Source organism: Chelonoidis abingdonii, chromosome 5, assembly GCF_003597395.2.
Source record: "Chelonoidis abingdonii isolate Lonesome George chromosome 5, CheloAbing_2.0, whole genome shotgun sequence".
Taxonomy (NCBI): domain Eukaryota; kingdom Metazoa; phylum Chordata; order Testudines; family Testudinidae; genus Chelonoidis; species Chelonoidis abingdonii.
The window spans coordinates 58,835,252-58,857,337 of record NC_133773.1 but is presented as its reverse complement, the minus strand read 5'-3'; the positions used below and the strand labels follow the sequence as shown (position 1 = coordinate 58,857,337).

General features: G+C 46.9%; 2 protein-coding genes across 2 annotated transcripts in view; one reads left to right on the top strand and one right to left on the bottom strand.

The window, feature by feature from the left end:
- Positions 1–22,086, top strand: part of NR3C2 (nuclear receptor subfamily 3 group C member 2) — a 651,149-nt gene that overhangs the window by 272,246 nt on the left and 356,817 nt on the right. The window lies entirely within an intron of this gene.
- The window catches only part of ARHGAP10 (Rho GTPase activating protein 10), a 255,503-nt gene continuing 234,558 nt past the window's right edge, over positions 1,142–22,086 (bottom strand). The window contains exons 22-23 of the mRNA XM_075066743.1: positions 16,046–16,137; positions 1,142–2,044 (exon numbers count right to left, since the gene is read on the bottom strand). Of these exons, the coding sequence (XP_074922844.1) occupies positions 1,956–2,044; positions 16,046–16,137 (181 nt within the window). The 3' untranslated portion in view covers positions 1,142–1,955. The remainder of the gene's footprint in view (positions 2,045–16,045; positions 16,138–22,086) is intronic.

The window sequence follows — 22,086 nt, the reverse complement described above, 5'->3', positions numbered from 1 at the left end:
CTGAACAAATTTGAGGGAACAAACCTATGATCTATTGCTCAATGTTATCAGAGGGATTATTTCCTTACTCTTGTGTCAAGGGACAGATTAGAGCACTTAATCTCATTACAGTAGTTCTACACCATCTTCAGTATAACCTCCCAGCCAGAACTGCCTTAAAGCTGTTTGGCAAAGCTCACCCTCCCCTCAGACACAATGACATATACGAAACCTCATAGCTTGGAAGAGTTCCATTTGGACCGCAATACCAACTCAGCCAACCATCTGAAGTTCATTTGTGTTTACTCAGAAGGTCTAGGCACAGGAACAGATAATGGTAGTGCATAAAAACTTTTCTTTAAAACAGGGAGTAGTTAATGTTCTTTCAAGACCAGTAACTTAATATAGCTGCAATATTTTTTGGTTTGCAAAAATAGTCAAAATGCATGAAGCTCACTTTAATGCAGTGTATTAGTCTTAAAAGGTTGTGTTATTTGTTCATATTTTTAAGCAAGAGGGGAAAGAGAGAAGACAAATTGCACTCAGCACAATGGTAACTACCTTTCATCATATTTTTAACATGTGGCAAAGATTTGTGAGATACACAGTTCACCAACGGACCAGATTCTGATACCTTTCCCATGCACATTGATGAGTATCTTACTGCTCAAATAGTCCCGTCGCTTACAATAGGGCTACTTGAGGAGTAAGATACTATTTAGTAAAACTAGCTACTACTGAGTACAACTAAGGGCTCTTTGGTAAAACTCCCCTTGACTTTTACTGGATATGTTTCAGGATGTAAGGTCAGATTAAGATGGCAGGGTGAGAATAGGGGCCTCTGCTAATGGGAGAAGTGGGGCACAACACTCCTGCCCTGAAGGCAGAATGGGAAGCAATGGGGTGTGTGTCTTCCAGAATCCCTGAAACAGGGATGGAAGGGTGGCCTGCAGGGAGCTTGTGCGGGGAACACAGGGAGATCCTCTAGTGTGCAATGAGCTCATCCTACAGAATCAATGCAGCATGTGACCCTGTAGTTGAATTTAGCAGATGTTAATGAAGTCAGTAAGTTGTTTGCTGTGAGGAATGGTCTCCCTAACTCATAGCTGTTCTGAATCAGCAGTGCCTTCCTCTTTACTGATTCTGCACACACACCTTCCAGTAACTCAGAGAAGTTTATTTCAGTTACTGATTCATAGAAACAAAGCAAATCATTCTCCAACAACATGAGAGAGAGAGACAAATAGTAAATAACATTTAATTTACAGTGATTTTTTTGGGTGACAAACTTATACTTTGAAAATTTCACAATATGGAACCAGAGGTACTGGAGCCTGAAATAAATGTTATTGAAAATAATATAAATGAAGCTACACACATCACATAAAGGCATCTGCATTTTGAAGACACCTGAAAATCTCATATCATCCTCTCCGTGGGTTTTATTTATCTGAAAATCTGATCCAGCTACTTCCCCTCACCTTTCAGAATATTACTTTGCCTTCAGCATAAGAGCCTCTTTGCCCAATCACTGTTCAGAACCAGAAAAATAGAGGGTTGACATAACATTTAACAGTAGATATAAATACAGTTTTCAAATTGCAATTTAGTCAGCACCAGGACAATAAAAATACTTTAAAATTTTTCTCCAAATGACAGCTGAATCTGAGTTCAACCACATATCTGACTTAAAATTCTCGTTATCCTGCAAACATATTGCTGTTGTGCTTTTCACATGTAAAACCCTGTTCATAAAATTAAACTACCCCTCCAGTCCCTCCGCCCCCCAAAAAAAACACCTTACAAATCACATCTCTGCAATTCCTATTTGGCAACATTTTGTCTTTATACAGATTAGGCTCTTCATCCCATTGTCTAGCTCTTCCTTGATTAAAACCAGTCACCAAATCGGAGAGAAGTGATTAACAAAAATCCATGGATACCATGTACACCTTCTGGGCATTAAATGCAGAGAGCTAAAGAAACTGAACATAGTTTTGTGGAATAAGTCCTCTTCTGCCATTTAGAGTTCCTTCAAGCCATCCTGGTTCTCTGGAAAGTTGCACTACAAAAGGAAGAAAAGGTTTTACTAGTCTCCATTGTATTTCTATTAAACTTGCAGCTTCAACTTATATCTTCCTGAAAAAAGCACAGCAAAGCATTAAACCTGTTGCACAGACCAGTGTGGAGAACATAGCTAGGAAAAGAAGAGGTTTCTGATTAACTCATTTAAATATTGGTATGTGTCACTAGGAGCTAGGACATGCCAGACTCGCAGAGGTTCTCATAACAAAAAAAAATTTGGTGGCCTCAGCGTGCAGCCACCAACTCTTGCTGGTGGCCGCTCTGACAATTTTTCATAAAATACTTAATTACCCTTACGAAAAACAAATAAATATGCACATATACAGGTTCAATTTATTTATGTAGGGTCTTTGGCAACCTAAATGTCCAATTCTCTCTGTTCTTTACTGTATCTAAACACATATAAAGTGCTTTGCATGTTCTTCTGTTTTATTTGGGGGTTTGCTTGGGTTTTTGTTTTGTTTTTTTGGTTGCTTTTTAAATGTCTTGCTAGCTAGTAAGTCTGCTTCTGTGAAAAGTGATACTTGGATGTTTGTTAGTATCACTTTTCAGAGCAGCAGACTTGATAGCTAGAAGGCAGTGAAAAGTGATACAAATACCACTTTTCACAGCAGACTTACTCAGCCCCAGTAAGCCAGAGGACAAATTAAGCCCTGGATGGGGAGGTGGGTAGGGAGGCAGCAGGGGGCCAGAGGAAGCAACAGGGGCCAGGGGTGATGGGGTGGCCAGAGCCTGAAGCCCTGCAGCTGTGGATGGAGCCTGCTGCCTTGTGGCCAGACAGAGCCTGCCACCCGCGAGATGAAGCCCGAACCCCACCACCCTTGGGAGGGTGGGGAACTCAAACTGGCTCCCTGCTCCTCTGGTGTTTGTGTGTCTGCTGCTTGCCTCACCCCCCCGCCTCGCCGAGGAGGCTGTGACCACAAGAAAAGCCCCTGGTGAATGCATGCAGCCACAGTGGCCATATTTGAGAAACGCTGTGCCAGAGGCATGGGTTGAGCATGAGAGCTAAATCTGGTTCGTTGGCTGGTTGCAGGAAGGTTGGGCATTTTTTGTGGTCAGCCTAGGAGATCAGGACATGGCGAAGGGGTTTGAAAGGAAGGTCGGGAAAGGATACAAAGTGAACGTGCTTGCAGGATACCAGCACAGGAGGAAGGTTAAAGCTTGGATCTTATCAGGGATTATAGCAGTGTTTATAAGCTTAGTGGGGAGTGGTTAGAGTTCTTGCCAAGCACAGTAGGGAAGTTTTAGCAGTTGAGAACAGAGTAAGACCAAAAACTTGTCCTGGGTGTATGGGGGCAGTTTGGAAGCTTGGGGCTGTGGGGGAAGTCAGATCAGGGTTCACTGCAAGAGGTTTAAGGCATGTAAAGTGGGGGAGGGGGGGATAGACACAAGTGGGCTTGGATTGTGGGGCTATAAAACTGCAGTGTAGACATTCGGGCTCAGGTCAGAATTCTGGCACCCTGCCAGTCAGGAGGGTACCAGAGCTCAGGCTCCAGTCCAAGCCTGAACATCGACACTACAATGTTATAGACCCGCAGCCCACAAGCTCACATGGGCCAGCTGCAGGGCTGCCCAGAGGATTCAGGGGGCCTGGGGCAAAGCAATTATGGGGGCCCCTTCCATAAAAAAAGTTGCAGTACTATAGAATACTATATTCTTATGGGGGCCCCTGTGAGGCCTGGGGCAAATTGCCCCATTTGCCTGCCCCTCTGGGCAGCCCTGGCCAGCTGCAGGTGGTTTATTGTAGTGTAGACATGCCAGTAGGCATTTAGGTTCCTTGACTGTCAATGAAACTTAGGCTCTTAAGTCACTTAAAAATGGCATGTGGGTACTTCTGAAAAATGTACCATGTGCACTTTCTTTTCCTCTGTCCCAAGGTGAATATTATTGCCAGGTAACAGGAGAATGGCACTGCTCAGACAAGTTCTGTCAAAATAAAAACTGTAGTTTGAAAAGGACTTTAAAAATGTAGATAGCAGAACTGCCTTCAGATTTTAAAATGATACTTTAACAGTTATGCAGTAATCTGGTAGCACATTTTGTAATGGAAGGTTTCATTAAAAATTTACCAAAGGAAAAATAGTACATAGAAAAGTGCCTTTTTAAATCTCTCCACATACAGTAACTTACAGTACTATTAATAATTAGCATGCCCTCCCTTTGTCACTTTCATTCCATGATTACAGAGTACACATGCACACATTTATAAATGCAACACTCTGACACCACCACCACCACCCTCCAAAAGTTTCATCACAGCTGTTATAGCTCTACCACAGTGAGCAAACATTGACATTGCTGAGACAACCCTGGCCCTCTTCCTGAGGGGGACGTATCCGCAAGACTGGCTTGTGAAAGTCAGAAACTCACTTTTATCAAAAAAGAACATGAACCCAAGACAAAAACAAAGAAAAAAAACTATAAATGTGAAACAATTCCTTGCAATTTGGAATTCAAAGACTAAAATATATTTTGGTCGATTCAATATATAGACAGAATGTGGGGGTCGCACACACAGTGTACACAATTCAAAGGCCCAGTTTAACAACCCCAAATTAGGGTACATATACATTCAGAATCAAATTCAAAGATTTGAAGTCACTGGGAGTTGAGGACACTGACAGGATGAAGACCTAAAACTGAGGGAGAAGAGGAAATCTTTGCTGAGCTAAATGAGATCACTGGACTGGCAGCGCTGGGAGTGAATTTTAGAAGCCATTTTACGAATAACTGTTGTTTAGATTTCAGTGTGAAATAATCAATACAGCACTTTAGGATGTAACCCATAGACCCCATCATTTAAAAATTGGATTTTTGAGTGAAAAATATCATTGTCACCCCAAGGACACCAGAAATGGAACAGAAGGGATATCACAGGATCAGTAGTGAGGTGCAACAGAGCTCTGTGTTTGGGAAGTTTGCATACCATCCATCTGCATTACACCTGGCTTGAGCCAGCATTATTGGTATGTCACTTTCATGAAGATAAAATTCACAGGGGTGTCGTGAAGATTAAAGTAAAGGAAAAAGTAAGTATAATGGTGAGATTGCCACACTGATATTGATCCAGATTTATAAACTGTGCCCAGACTAGTAGGCCCTAATTTTAACCTGCTTTGATGTCCCAGTTTTCTCCATTCATCTTTTTCCTAAGTGTATTGTACAAACACGTTCACTAACAAGCTCACCAGACTCAGTCGCTCTGGTATCATATGTGCTGCCATTAAAGTTCTCTTTAAATCCAAGTTGTTCAGACCCAATTTTTCAGGAAAATCTCCACCTCAAGAGCAGCTCTTTTGTCCCCCTTCTGTCATTTCTTCTCAATCAACCATGATTACAGTTCTTAGCACTTTCTCAAATCTGCCTCATTTAAAAACACCTTGCTGCAGAGACTTTGCACTGGGCCTCAAAACTGCTACTACTCATTATTGGACCAAGCATCCCACAGGAGTTATGTTTTATGTTGGCCCGGGACAGTAAGGGACAATATTTCTAGGTTAAAAAATCCAGGGCAAAGAAATTGAAATGAACTGTGACACAGCAACATTAACCATGACCCGCAAAAGACTGCACAACAGTGCTGATCGAAGACCGATTCTCAAAAGCTATCACCTCTCAGACCTGGGGAAATACCAGCTGAAAAATCCACTGCAGTACCTGTATTTGCTCTTTTTACCTTGTAGTGGAGGCAAACTTGGAAAAAGTTCCAAGGTGAAGGTCTAAGGAGTGCCACAGGAAAACTACTAAAACACATGCGCACAAACCCAGACACATCCCACAATTATCTTAAAAACAGCACAGTGATGGCCCTTACAATATTACCAGTTTTACCTTGGTAAGCTAAATAGATAGTGTTATTTCTAACTGCAAATAGGTTTGCCAACTTTGTAATCACTAACACCCTAGCCCCACCCCTTTCCTGAAGCCAATAGGTTTGCCAACTTTGTAATCACTAACACCCTAGCCCCACCCCTTTCCTGAAGCCAGACTCCCATTCACCCACCTCTTCCCCAAGGCCCTGCTCCCTACGTTTCCCCTCCCTCGGTAGCTCGCTCTCCCCCACCCTCACTCACTTTCACTGGGCTGGGACAGGGCTGTGGGAGGGGGTGAGAGCTCTAACTGAGGATGCGGGCTCCAGGATGAGGCCAGAAATGAGGGGTTCAGGGTGCTGAAGGGGGCTCTGGGCTGGGGCAGGAGGGTGTGAGAGCTCCAGGGTAGGGTCAGGAGTGCGGGAGGGGGCTCCAGGATGAGGGTGTGGGGCTGAGGGATTTGGAGCATGGGAGGGTATGGGCTCTGGGGTGGGGTCGGGGATAAGAGGTGTGGGATGCTGGAGCGGGCTCCAGGTTGAGGGTGTGGGGCTGAGAGATTTGGAGCATGGGAGGGTATAGGCTCTGGAGTGGGGCCGGAGATAAGAGGTGTGGGATGCTGGAGTGGGTTCCAAGTTGAGGGTGTGAGGCTGAGGGATTTGGAGTGTGGGTTTACCTCAGGCAGCTCCCGGTCAGCAATGCAGTGAGACTAAGGCAGGCTCCCTGCCTCCTTTGACTCTATGCTGTGCCCCAGAAGAAGCCAGCAGGTCCAGATCCTAGGTGAGGGGGCTCCACGTGCGGGTCTTGCTCACAGGCACCGCCTCCGCAGCAACCACTGGCCTCGGTTCTTGGCCAATGGGAGTGAAAAGCTGGTGCTCGGGGTGTGGGCAGCATGCAGAGCCCCCTGACCCATTCTCCACCTAGGAGCCGGACCTGCTGACTGCTTCTGGGGCACAGCGCAAAGACAGGAAAGGTAGGGACTAGTCTGCCTTAGCCCCTCAGTACCGTTGACCAGACTTTCAACGGCCCAGTTCGAAGTGCTGACCGGAGCTGCCAGTGTCCCTTTTCGACCAGGAGTTCTGGTCGAAAACTGATGCCTGGCAACCCTAATTGCAAATACACCTCTACCCCGATATAACACTGTCCTCGGGAAACAAAAAATCTTACCAAATTATAGGTGAAACCGCGTTATATCAAACTTGCTTTGATCTGCCGGAGCGCACAGCCCTGCCCGCCCCCCCGGAGCACTGCTTTACCGCATTATATTTGAATTCGTGTTATATCAGGTGGCGTTATATAGGGGTAGAGGTATACTTATTTAGGCCCATGCTCTGGGTATTCCTATATCTCTGACTGCCATATGCTGGGACTGGATGACAGGGGATGATCACTTAGTGACTTCCCTGTTCTGTTTGTTTTCTTTGAAGTATCTGGCATTGCCCACTGTCAAAAGACAGAATACTGGACTACATGGACCATTCGTCTGACCAAGTATGGCCATTTCTTATGTTCTTATTATGTTCAGAACCTGCAAGAAGCCCCACCTAGAGACCTGCTTGAGTCAACAAAGGCTTGTCCACATAGAGAGTTGTTCTAGAATAGCTATTTCTGATTAACTCCGTATGTGGATGCTCTTATTCTGGAATAAAATAGGAATAGTTAACCCACTGTTGGTCATGTCTGTGTGAACACTTAGTTTGCGGCAAGATGGATACTGCTAAGGCAAAAGTCTCAGACAACTGTGCACTTGGGCACGTACACACCTAGAATGGAATCGACATGAGCAAGGTCTCGAGGAAAAAAGGCTGTTTTTCAGGCTAGGGCCAGGCTGAGCAAAAGGACTTGCCCATGACAATAACTGATGGGAGAGCACTGCTAGATTAATCACCGTGAGGCCACCAGCAAAAGCGGGGGGTGGGGGGGAAGAAGAACAAGAGAGAGAAGTGCGGGGGGTTGAGGGGAGAGACAGGAAGACAGAAAAAACAGCAAGAGCTGACAGAGCTGGTGAAGGGGTGGGGGGTGAGACACATAAAACCCTAATGGAAGCAACACCTTTTTGTCAGACACTAATTTAACAGTTACTTTAATGGTTGATACTAGCTGTACGTCAGCTTGATTGATGCATTGTCACTTTGATAGTTAAGGTTACTGGTAGAGCAGCAGAATTGATGTATTATTACTTTAATTCTTCACTTGGGGCTCATTAGGGCATATGGGAATTTAAATTGAGTAAGTGAAGAACTTGAACTGATTCATTGGAGTCGGATTTCAGTATAAATGCACCAGGGGGTAGATACTATAATAGGTGAAGAGACGGGTACCTCTCTGAAGGAATTTCAAAGACTGGCTGAAAACAAGGAGATGGCTTTAAAATATTTGAAGAACATGAGACCCCTAAATACCCTTCCATTCTGACAAAGCCTATTTATTCTATGTCCAAATGGGAATCGCTATGGAACACTATCATGACATGTCTAGTTCTCACCTTGACCACATTACTTCTATGTGGTTTCCATTTTCCTGTCTTGCTTTTTAGATTACAAATTTTGTCTTCTTTTCTGCTTGCCCGACATCTAGGACAGTGTGCGTGATACCAAATCAAATAAATAAAAAGCAGTGAGTCCATTGATGAGGCTGTAATTAGCTTTCACTATGAACCCATTCTTATTCCCCACCCCAACTATAAATTTCTGTGTAGTCCAACTTTTAGGAAGGATATAGTCCAAAAGCACTCAGAGCACTGCCCACATATCCAAGGGCACAATTCAGCCAGGGGTGAAAAGGATTTCACCCCAAAACTATTATCCCGGTGCAAAGCAGGAGGGCAGAGAAGGCCAAGGGAGAGCGGATGTGCTGCTGGGTGAACTTTACTGCTGCTCTGAAAAGATCAGCAACATAATTCCTGGCTCCTGACTATCCTCTTGGGCATAAAGCTGGGGGCCTGGCCATGCACTATAACTGAAACACTATGCCCTGTTGGGTGCACCATGCAGTAGGGCAACTGGGACTCACTCCTAGGACCCTTCCTTTGCACTAGGAAAGAATCTTGGCCTGTGGCCATATTAGTGCACACAAGAGGAGACGAAGCTCCCAACAGCCCCTTCTCCCCATCTTTAGCTGGTGAGAGTGCAACACAGGGCAGATGTCCTGTGTTAGAAAGCCCACCTTGTACATCACTTGCTTCAAAAATCCAGATTTGTTCCTGTATATGGATCTCTGTCTGAAGAAGATCCTTCCTAGTCGTGTTAAAAAAAAATGGTAAATTAAAATAACTTGCATTAGAGACTTTGAAGAGAACAATCATTTAGCTAATTTCTCTTTAAAAGGTCTCCCACCTAACGTGATGCAGACGTGATCTGCCTGCAAGGCAGCTCTGTGACAGGAAGCATGTCCACCATGCACATTCCTTTACTGAATGTACTCGAGGGGGAAGAGTGTGACTGCGGGCCCCAGATCTTCTCATATGCTGTAACACACAGAACTGAAACCTGAAGCAGACTTGTTTGGGGGAATGTGTCTCTGCACAACCAAACAAGAGTTTGTGAGATACGATATTTCTGCTTTAAATTGTTTGTTTTTCTGGGTTTTTTTCTTGTGCAGTGAAAAAGACATTCTGCTCAACTCCCCACTTGTTCCAGCTTGTTAAAAAACTCAGAAGGAACATTCTGGTGGGGGTGGGGGGAGAGAGGTGATGAAAACATTTTAGTTTCTGAGAAACTTTCCGCACACATCTATGGTCCAATATAACAGTTAGTAGAATGCATTGTTGAATATATGGGCCACATTAGCTACCTTTTTTTAAAAAAATGCCTGTGCGTTGATTTTTTAGCTGCTCTAATCTGTGTACTTTTTTCCTTCTCCTACTAGATCTAAGCTGGGAATTTGGAATGCCCCCTACGTTAGGAGCACACTGCAGAGATTCTCCTCCTTGGTGTCTGTGTCACTCTAACCACACACCAGTCAGTATGTTTGGAATACTGGGACAGTGTGTCACAGTTTCAGGATAACTGCACATATATCCCCCCTCCATGGTCCACTCCAGGAGCACCCAGTCAGGTCTCCGGTCTCCAGTCTCCAGCCATCTGCTGACTTTGGAGAGGGACCTTTGTCCCACTCCCTTCCAGGGGCGGCTCCAGGCACCAGCACGCCAAGCACGTGCCCGGGGCAGCAAGCCACGGGGGGCACTGGGCCGGTCGCCGTGAGGGCGGCAAGCAGGCTACCTTCGGCGGCATGCCTGCGGAGGGTCCACTGGTCCCACGGCTTCGGCGGACCTCCCACAGGCTGCCGCCGAATCCGCTGGACCGGGGACCTCCCGCAGGCAAGCCGCTGAAGGCAGCCTGCCTGCAGTGCTTGGGGTGGCAAAATACCTAGAGCCGACCCTGCTCCCTTCTGACCAGAGGTTTTTAGGCTACACAGCTCTCTGCCTTACACTATGATATCCCTAGCAAGCCAGACTGCCTAATGGCCAGTGCCTGTGCTTTGCTTTCTCTCCAAGGGCTAACAGTGCATTGCCAGCAGTTACAAGTCACCACTCTGCTCTTTCCAACCGAGCAAATTATTTTTAAGGTTACAGAGAAAACACAATAAAACCAAACAGATTTAAATGTTCTAGGGATCACCCATCAGTTTTATGGGCCCAACTAGGCCGAAGTCTTCCCAACCATTCTGCAAAGGCTGGAGGACCCCCTGGGACAGAAGGTCCGGTCCATTGGCTGGATCAGAAAGAAGGCCACTAGTCAGTTCCAGGTCATCCTTTTATAGCAGTGGTTTTCAAGCAGGAGTCTGCAGACTATGTCTAAGGGATCAGCAAAAGGCTGTTGTTACTATAGAAAGTGTTCTTCAATCTGTGGTCTATAGACCACTCAGGGTTCACAGACTCTGTCTAAGTTTTCTGAAGGGGTCTGCACCTCCATTCAAAATGAAAAAAAGATTGAAAAAACCACTGTTTTTATACCAAAAGCTCTTTTTTTCTTACCTAGTCTCTGGAAAACCCAGCCTGAACCAGTATACGCAAACCACCCTACGGGGTAGACCATCTCTGGAATTGTTTAGTCCCAGTGATTCAGCTTCATCACCCCCATTGTTTTTTAGTTCCTGGGGGAGCTGTGGTTACCTTTCCCCCATGGAGTAGAACACAGTCATACATAAACCATAAATTAACTTAATACAATGGTCCCAAAAGATCACAGAATCCGAGGAATGTAGGGCTGCAAAAGACTTTTGAGAAGTCATCAGATTCAGTACCTGTTCTGAGGCACGACCAAGTAAACCTAAACCATCCTTGACAACTGTTTGTCCAACCTGTTCAGAAAAACTTCCAGTGATGGAGATTTCACAACCTCCCTCGGAAGCCCATTTCAAAGCTTTACTAACCTGATAGAACGTTTTTCTTAATGTCTAGCCTAAATCTCCCTTGTGGCAGATTCAGCCCATTACTTCTTGTCCTACCTTCAGTGAACATGAACAACAATTGATCAAAGTCCTCTTTATCACAGACTATTTGAAGAATTTAGCAGGTGCCCCCTCAGTCTTCCCCCACCCAAGACTTAAGTATGCCAAGTTTTTTAACCTTTCCTTATAGGTCAGGTTTTCTAAATCTTTTATCATTTTTATTGATCTCCTTGGGACTCTTTCCAGTTTGTCCACATCTTTCCTAAGATGTGACACCCAGAACTCGACACAACACTCCAACAGAGCCCTCACCAGTGCCCAGCTGAGCAGACAATTACCTCCTGTGTCTTACATATAACATTCCTGTTAATACAATACTAGCCTTTTTTGCAATTTCATATTCAGCTTGTGATCCACTATAATCCCTCAAATCCTTTTCTGTAGTATTACCACATAGCCAGTTATTCCCTATTTTGTAGTTGGCATCTGATTTTTCCTTCCTAACTGCACTTGTCTTTATTGAATTTCATCTTGTTGAATTCAGACCAATTGTCCAATTTGTTAAGGTTGCTTTGAATTCTAATCCTGTCCTCCAAAGTGCTAGCAATCCCTCCCAGGTTGGTGTCATCTGCAAATTTTGTAAGTATACTCTTGACTCTAATACCAAAGTCATTAATGAAAAAATATTGATTAGTACCAGACCCTGGACTGACCCCTGTAAGATCATGTTAGATATGCCCGCACAGTTTGACAGCAGAGTTGCAATATCTGTCTATCATAAGCCTCTTCCCAAATCTGGACCTTAGCGTCCAAAAATCTGGGTGCCTAGCATGAACCCCTCTAAGCTCAATTTACCAGCTTAGATCTGATCTCGCTGCCACCATCCAAAATTTCCAGGGTTTTGGCCCCCTCTGGTCTCCCCAAAACCTTCCCTGGAGGGACCCCAAGACTCAGAAACCCTGAGCCTACAACAAAGGGAAATAACCCACTTCCCTTCCCTCTCTCTCTCTCACCCAGACTTTCCTCTCTGGGCTAACCTGGGAGTATTGATGCAATCTCTTTACATCACAATACCAAGAAGCATGTCTCCTTTATTCCACAAAGAGACAAACCCCAAATACAAGGAAACAGAAGAGATTCTATCTCTCCTCCCCCTTAGCTTCTTCCCGCCCTGGGACACTAGGAGAGTTAAACACGGAGCGTAGTGTTTCCCCTCCCCCCTGTCTTTCCTTTCTCCTTAACCAGAAAAAACTCAAACAGGTTTTAAAAAGAAAGCTTTATATAAAAAAGAAAGAAAAAAGACATCAGATTATACTCTGCATCAAGATGACAATACAGGGCTATTGCTTATAAGAAAATATGAATAAACAGTCTGATTCAAAAAGATATCCAATTTGAAACATTCCAGCAAGCTACACACATGTAAATACAACCAAAACAACATAAAAGCCTATATTGTTTTTCTACCTGTACTTACAATTTGGAAACAGAAGATTAGAAGATAGAACGAACCTTCTCATAGCTGAGAGACAGACAAAAGACTCAGACCCCAAAAATTCCCTCCCTGACTTTGAAAAATCCAGTTTCCTGATTGGTCCTCTGGTCAGGTGTTTGGTTCTCTTTGTTAACGCTTTACAGGTAAAAGAAACATTAACCCTTAGCTATCTATTTATGACACTGTCACACAGTCCATATCCACTTTCTGGGAATAAATTAGGAGGTACCAGGTATGTTGGCCAATGGAAGAATTTCCAGGCTCTTCTGGATCAATGTGCCCCTTGTTCCAGCACACAGATCCCAGCATTTTGTACAAAATTTTCAGGGAATTAATTAGGGAATAACTTGGGAGCTTCAAACTGCACAAAACTTGGGTGAGAATTTTATTGAACATAAGTTTTGGGGTTTTTTCAATGTGACACCATGTATCAAGGCCTCATAACAGAGGCAGTCGTTGAGTACTCTTGCTATCATTTGATGATTTTCTAATAGCAGTGCATAGTACATTACATTCATAGGGCAATAACTGCCAAATATAACATTTAAAATCCTTCACAACAGCCCCTGCTTCCATGTCCCCCTACTCTCTGCTGCTGGTGGGGAGAAGCCGAAATGGCTACTCCTTCTCAGGTGTTTTTAGGGGTAAATGACATGTTCAGTCCCCTCCTAGCTCTTCAGGGTTTCAATAATAGCCCCTGCTAGCACAAGGGGAGAACTACAGGAAAAGCTCCCGTCAACTCAGTGTCCCTGGGACAGAAGCAGCTGATTGGAAGCCAGGATAGGTTAACTAAATTTGGGATGCCCTGTACAAATCAGGATGGTTGGCAAGTACACCCTCAAATGAGGATCTGTTTATGGACTTCCATATTTACCTGTATATTTGTGTGCATGGACATACACCATCACTTGGCCCCACATAATGCATACTCACCCCTCATATACATATATTCACCATTCCTCCATGCCTCCTCCCCACCAAAAATCCCTATCCTGCTCTAAATCCTGAGGTAAACTTGTAGGAAAATGATGTCTCAGTACAAAGCCCCATTGAATTTACAAAGCTAAGTATGGGAAAAGGAAGGTTCACATACAGCAATGTTTTTCTGTGCTGCCAAATAAGCATTTCTACACAATTGCAAGTGGCTCCTCACCTGAGTCTACAGCAGGGGTCGGCAACCTTTCAGAAGTGGTGTGCTGAGTCTTCATTTATTCACTTTAATTTAAAGTTTCGTGTGCTGGTAATATGTTTTTAATGTTTTTTAGAAGGTCTCTCTCTATGTCTATATATTATATAACTAAACTAGCGTTGTATTGTAAAATAAACAAGGGTTTTCAAAATGTTTAAGCAGCTTCATTTAAAATTAAATTAAAATGTTGATCTTACGCCGCTGGCCCGTTCAGCCTACTGCTAGTCTGGGGTTATGTTCACCTAGGCTGGCAGCGGGCTGAGCAGGGTCTGCAGCTGGGACCCCAGCTGGCAAGGATCCAGAAGCCAGAACCCCAGACTGGCAGCGGGCTGTGTGGGGCCAGCGGCTGGGACCCCACACCAGCAGTGGGCTGAGTGGCTCAGCCCACTGCTGCTCAGGGGTTCCATCCACCAGCTCCTGCCAGCCGGGATCCTGGCTGCTGGACCTGCTCAGCCCGCTGCCAGTATGGGATCCCGGCCCTGCCCACATAGAGTGGGTACCTACCTTCTCCCTGCTTCTGGCCCATTCTCTTCCTCTCTCTGCACTGAGCTGAGGGTGGGAGTGGACTGAGCACACGGCTGGTGGTGAAGGGTCTGGCCAGGAGCCAGAATGAGGGAAGGGGCTCAGGGTTAGGGCAGGAGGTTTGGCTGTGGGGCACTTACTTGGGCAGGTCCCATTTGGTGCTCAGGGTGGGGATGTGGGGGTGCACGCTGACTCTGCTCCTTCCGGACCCCCTCCCTTGCAAGGTCCATCAGCTGATCGCTGGCAGGAAGGGAGGGACAGAGAGGTGGAGGAGGGGCATGAACCCAGGACACTACAGGAACTGGCAGGGTAGCTGGCAGGACCAAGCTTCTGCCCATAGGTGTGTGCAGCACATTTCATTAGGGTTGCACCCAGGGAGCCCTGCCCTAGCCCCACCCCCACCATGCCCTAGCCCTGCCCCCATCCACTTCCCTCCTACTTCCCACCCCCTGAATGCCCCCCTCAGAACCTCCAACCCCCCCACACTCCTTGTTGCCTGACTACTCCCTCCTGGGATCCTTGTCCCCTGACTGCCCCCCTAGGACCCTACCCCCTACCTGTGCCCTGACTACCCCCGCGACTCCTATGCCTATCCAACCGTTCCCTGGCCCCTGACAGGACCCCCAGAACTTCCGACCCATACAACCCCACTTGCTCCCTGCCTGCCCCAACCCCTCTCCACACTCCTGCCTTCTGACAGGCCCCCCACAGAACTCCTGATTCATCCAACACCCCCCTGCAGCTCCTTGTCCCCTGACCACCCGCTCCAGAGATCCCCCACACACACTAACTGCCCTGTGGGAGCGCGCGGTCCTGGCCCCAAGAGTGCTGCGCACGCGGCGGCATGACTCCAGGGGAGGGCCCGGCAGCTTGCTGTGCTTGGCCAGGCGCTCCGGCCCGGGAGCGCAGACCCTGCAGCTTGCTGTGCAGGGAAAGTGGGGCCATTTGACCATCTCTGCATTAGGTTGTGCCTGGGCACACTCTGCACGCCCCATGTGCACACTTATGTTTCTGCCCCCTGCCCCCGCGGGGGGAGCGGAGGGTGGAGAAGAGCAGGCCGGTCCAGGCTGGGCAGGATTTTTAGTGGCTCGCTGCTGCCTGCTAGGACTCCAGTAGGCAGCAGCGTGCCATTAAAAATCGTTTTGTGTGCCATCTGTGGTTGCCGACCCCTGGCCTAGAGTATCATCACCATAATGCACTAATACATGCCCAATAAAATGTATATCAACATGCCAGAAATCCATTAGGTCCCAGGCTATTTGTAGTCAGCCACCTTGGCATATCACTAATAGGAGGGAAGGGATAGCTTAGTGGTTTGAGCATTGGCCTGCTTAAAACCCAGGGTTGTGAGTTCAATTCTTGAGGGAGCCACTTACGGATCTAGGGCAAAAATCAGTACTTGGTCCTGCTAGTGAAGACAGGGGGCTGGGGTTGATGACCTTTCAAGGTCCCTTCCCATTCTAGGAGATTGGTGTATCTCCAAATTATTATTATATAGTTATAATTGTATTTTTGTCTGAGGCCATTTAGGACAGTTTTCAGTTTGCTTGTTTTAACATTTATGTGTAGAGTACTTACCATCTTCAAAAACTGCTCCTATTTGAAAAGATAATTCAGAGCTATGTTCTGCCTCACAAGGGTACACTGCTCTTGCTCTTCTGTTGAGAACGCTGAAAGTGGGACATAAAATGAAATATGCTTATCAGTGGCTGAAAGAAACAAATATCCATTTATAACACATTTGGGGCCCAATTTCAGGATTTTTAAGCACAGAATTTCATGTGCACAGTTGCGTGTTCCTAATTTGCACACACAAACAGCACAATTTTATTTCACAGCTTGCTATTTGAACTTGTGCATAGCCAGTTTGTAAATGTAATCATAGCTCTGCACAAACATTTGTGCATATCTCACTTTCAAAAACAAATTATGTAAAACACTGCCCAAGGAAATCAGCAATGAAACAAACATGGGGTAAAAGATACAGTACTTAATTTTAAAATAATCTTTAGCTATTGAGACCCATTTCTTCAGTCAACTTCAACCTCACGTTTTCAGTTTTCCTGTATGCAGTCCTGTATTTGAATTGTTCTTGTACTTTCTTATCATACAACGGTCTAAAAAACCCACTGAACACGGTCTGTCCTAAGTAAAATTTTGGACAGTATTCTAGAAATGTATTTAAGAGGTTTGATAATGAAATATCACTGCAAATTTTTTCAGGATAACTATGCACTTCTGAAGCTACCATGACCAGAAATCTTAGAGCTTTTTTGGCCTGGCTTATTTAAAATGCTTTCCTGAATAAACAGTAACTGGATACTTTACAATGCATTATTTTGACAAAGCACCACATTATTAATTCATCATTTGTTGAGTCCTCACATTAAAAAAACTGTACAGAAATCTTGGAAGAAACTGTCCCTGCCCCAGTGAACTTGCAGTCAAAAGGACAATACAGCTGTAGCACAGTGTAACAAGCAGCCAGAAACAGAATTTATGACAAAGTGGTGCAGAGGATTTGTTAGTATGTCTGACTGTGCTCCTTAGCAATGTAAATAGTACAGCAGTCCTTTGTTTGTAGAGGTAATGTAGATGGGCTTCACAGAAGAGATAGGTTTTAAGAAGGAAAAGATGAGATGATAGAGGCCTAGGGTGACCAGATGCCCCGTTTTTAAAGGGACATTCCCATTTTTGGGGACTTTTTCTTATATAGGCACCTATAACCCCCCACCCCCTGTCCCTTTTTTTCACAGTTGCTATATGGTAACCTTATAGAGTCCTAGTGCATCCTGGACAGAAGGCAGAGGGAAAACAAAGAAGGTGGTACAATGATAAGAGTGGGAGGAGAGAGAGGGAGTGAAAGGAGTGAGGAGAAAAAGATGAGATTAGAGACATGGACAAGTGGAAGAGTTATGCAGAATCTTGAAGGCAAGAACAAGAAGCTTGAATTTGATATGGAAGGCAAAGGAATACAACTGGAGGTATGTTTTGATGAAGGGACCATCTACCTGTAATATAGTAAATTGTTGAGGAAAGCAGCAAATAAGATACATTATGAGCAAGAAAAAACGGTTACCTACCATTTCGTAACTGTTATTCTTCGAGATGTGTTGTTCATGTCCATTCCACATTAGGAATGTGCATGCTGCATGCACAAGTGTCTGAAACTTTTCCCTTAGTGGCACCCATCGGGGCCCCCACCTGAGTGGAGCCACTGTATCGTGCATATATACCTCCGCTGGCCAGACCCCCTCCAGGTCCTTCTTGCCAGCGACTCCGACAGAGGAGTAAGAGGGTGGGTGGTGGAATGGACGTGAACAACACATCTCGAAAAATAACAGTTACGAAAAGGTAGGTAACCGTTTTCTCTTCTTTGACTGCTTGTTTACGTCCATTCCACATTAGATGAATCACAAGCTTAACTTTGGAGGAGGGTAGGAGTCATGGAGCAATTGATCAGAGGACCACCCCGCCAACTGCTACGTCCTCTTGGGCCCGCTGGCTGACCACGTAGTGGGTCAAAAAGGTATGCACCGATGACCAGGTGGCTGCTCTGCAGATCTCCTGGACAGGGACCTGTGCCAGGAAAGCCGCTGAAGCTGCTTGCGCCCTTGTCAAGTGGGCTGTGACTGCTGGGGCCCGAACACCTGCAAGGTCATAACACGCCCGAAGGCAGTCAGTAATCCAGGAGGAGATTCACTGCACCTTTCCGCCATGACCACAAACAGCTGCATAGATTTACGAAAAGGCTTGGTGCGCTCCAAGTAGAATGCCAACTCTCAGACATCCAGGGTGTGCAGGTGCGGTGACTTGGGTCCACGTAGGGTTTGGGGAAAAACACTGGCAGACAAATATCCTGGCCTAGATGGAACTGTGAGACCACTTTTGGGAGGAACTTGGGGTGTTGATGAAGCTGCACCTTGTCTTTATGAAATACTGTAAGTGGTGGCTCTGAGGTGAGTGCTCTCAGCTCAGATACCCTTTTGGCTGAAGTCATGGCCACCAGGAATGCCACCTTCCAGGAAAGATGGAGGAGGAAGCAGGTAGCAAGGGGCTCGAACAGAGGCCCCATGAGCTTAGAAAGGACTAAGTTGAGATTCCATGGGGGGACTTGGGGGACATGAGTAACGTCCTTTAAGGAACTTCCCCGCCATTGAGTGGGAGAACACCGAGCCCCCTGAAAATCCCAGGTGGAAGGCGGAGATGGCCGCCAGATGCACCCTGATAGTGGATGGGGCCAGCCCCTGTTGCTTGAGGTGCAGTAGATACTCTAGAATGGTCGGCATCAGAGCCTGGCATGACAACCTGTTGAGGCCCACACCAGCACAAGAACCTTTTCCACTTGGCCAGGTAAGTCGCCCTGGTAGAGGGCTTCCTATTACCAAGTAGAACCTGCTGCACAGGGAGGGAGCACTGGCTCTCCAAAGCCTTCAGCCACAGAGCTTCCACGCCATCAGATGCAGTGATTGCAGGTCAGGGTGGAGGAGCTTCCCTCCGTCCTGCATGATGAGGTTCCGGTGTAGGGGCAGGGTTACCGGGACTTCACCACGCTCCTGGAGCTATCGGTGGAACCAGTGCTGGCAGGGCCAGGCCAGGGCAATGAGGATGACCGCCACTCCATCCCTGCACACCTTGAGCAGGACCTTGTGCACCAGAGGAAGCGGGGGGAAGGCATATTTTAATTCCCCTCCCAACAGGATCGCAAACACATCTGCTACTGAGCCCGGGCTGCAGCCCTGGTATGAGCAGAACTGCGGGCACTGGATGTTGCCCCTGGTGGCAAACAGATCTACCCGGAGAAACCCCCACTTGCGGAAGAGCGAATACACAATGTCCGCTCGGACGTCCACTCGTGCATGCGATATGACCTGCTGAGGTGGTCTGCTAGTTCGTTCCGCACCCCCAGGAGGTGTGACGCCTCAAGGTGAATGGCGTAGGCTATGCAGAAGTTCCAGAGGAGGAGAGCTTCGTGGCAGAGCGGTGAGGAGCGGGCTCCACCCTGCTTGTTTATATAAAACATGGCGGTCATGTTGTCTGTCAGAACTGTCATGTTGTGACCACTCAAAGGTCTGGCAAGCTAAACGAACAGCCCTGAGCTCCTTCACATTGATATGGAGTGACCACAGGCCTTGAATCTTGAGGTCTCCTAGGTGCGCACCCCATCCGAGGTCTGACACGTCCATCACAAGTGTCAGGTCCAGCTGTTGTGCACCATAGGGGATGCCTTCACAAACCACCGTCTGGGACAGCCACCACTGTAGGGAGTTCAACACTTCACTATCAAGTCCAGGGGGTTCCTACCTGGGCGGTACACACAGGCGAGCCAAGCCTGCAGTGTCCTGAATCTCAGTCTGCATGTTTGACCACATGCGTGCATGCTACCATGTGGCCCAGCAGCCTCAGGCAGCATCTGGCCCTTGTAGTGGGAAACTGGCACAGGGAGTTCACTGCTTGCTGGATGGCCAGGAATTGTGATACTGGGAAGCTCGTCTTTGCCTGTACCACATCTAGGACCGCTCCTATGAATTCCACTCTCTGCGTTGAAATGAGGATGGACTTGGGGACATTGACCAGGAGGCCCAGCGTGTGGAATAGTCTCAGGGCCACTTGCACGTGAGACCAAACTGCCTCTTTGGACCGACCCGCCGGAGCCAGTAGTCGAGGTATGGGTAAACTCGAACCCTCTGCCTCCGTAAGAAGGTCACCACCACCGCCATGCATTTTGTGAACACCCATGTGGCTGTAGCTAGGCCAAACAGGAGAACCGTGAACTGTGAACTTGGTTCATGAAGGACACATACTTTCATATCGCCATCCACTCGGCACATCACTGATTCCTGCGCTTCACTGTGAACTTGCTACAGTCTCATATATATTCAGAATAGTGAGTACTGAGTAAAAAGGCAGTTATAGTCTTTTGATTATTTCTGTATTTGCAACTGTGTATCTGGCTGGTAGAGTTTTAATGTGTATTTGGCTAAAAGTATTTTAAATTGTATTTCTCTCTATTGTCTATAAGCTGAAAGAGCCTGTAATATTTATCAGAGGGGTAGCCGTGTTAGTCTGGATCTGTAAAAGCAGCAGAGAATCCTGTGGCACCTTATAGACTAACAGACGTTTTGGAGCATGAGCTTTCGTGGGCGAATACCCACATCTGACCCGCATCTGACGAAGTGGGTATTCACCCACGAAAGCTCATGCTCCAAAACGTCTGTTAGTCTATAAGGTGCCACAGGATTCTCTGCTGCCTGTAATATTTACCATCTAGATTACAGAGATACCTTTTATTTTTGTTTCTTTCTTTTTATTAGAAGTTTTGCTTTTTAAGACCTGTTTGAGTGGATGGCGATATGAAAGTACGTGTCCTTCATGTCGAGGGCAGCGTACCAGTCCCCCGAACCCAGGGAAGGGATGATGGTGCCCAGAGAGACTATGCGGAACCAGGCCTTGACCAGGAACTTGTTGAGCCCACTCAGGTCCAGAACGGGACGAAGGCCTCCTTTGGCCTTGGGAATGAGGAAGTAGCGGGAATAGAATCCTTTCCCTCTTAGGTCCTTTGGTACCAACTGTACTGCCTCCGCCTCTAGGAGGGTGCGAACCTCTTCTTCCAGGAGATGCTCGTGAGAAGGGTCCCTGAAGAGGGATGGGGAAGGGGGGTTGGAGGTAGGCAGGGAGGAGAACTGCAGCCTGTAACCGCTTTGCACTGTGTGTAACACCCAGAGGTCCGACATAATACTGGACCACGCATGGGAGAAGCGGGACAGGCAGTCCAGGAAACAAGGGGATGGATCTGGTGATTGGTCTGGTATGCTGTTCTCGAGCACACCTTCAAAAGCCTGATTTAGGGCCTTGGCTCCGGCCTGGTCTATTGGAGCTATTGTTATTATTGTGCTGCCTCCTGTTATCCCCATTTGCCTGCAGTAGGGTTCCTGCCTAGGAGAAGGTTGGTAGTGACACTGAGGAGGCGGCTGCAGCTTGAAGGGCTTTCTTTGGGTCGCAAGGGTGTGCATATCCAGCAACTTGAGTGTAGCCCTCAAGTCCTTGAGACTATGCAGCTTTGCATCTATCTGGTCCAAAAAGAGCCCGGACCCTTCAAAGGGGAGGTCCTGGAGTGAGTTCTGGGCCTCAGGTGGCAGATCTGACTCCTGCAGCCATGCCGAGCGTCGCATGACCACGCCAGACACGATTGTCCTAGCTGCCGCGTCCGCCGAATCCAAGGACGCCCGGAGAGACGTCTTCGCTATGTCCTTGCGTTCGTCCACCAGCGCCGCAAACTCCTGCTGGGAACTCTGTGGGAGGCTGTCCTTAAACTTCCTCACTGCCGCCCAGGAGTTGAAGTTATGTCTGCTGAGGATGGCCTGTTGGTTAGCAGTCCTCAACTGGAGGCCTCCTGAGGAATACACCTTCCTGCCAAACAGGTCCAGGCGCTTCGCTTCCTTGGCCTTAGGGGCTGGAACCTACTGCCCATGGCACTCCTTCTTGTTTACTGCCTAGACTACCAGGGAACATGCGCTTGGGTAGCAAAACAAGAAGTTGTACCCCTTTGATGGGGCGAAGTACTTGCGTTCCACACCTTTGGCTATTGGAGGGCTGGAGGCCGGGGTCTGCCATCTAGT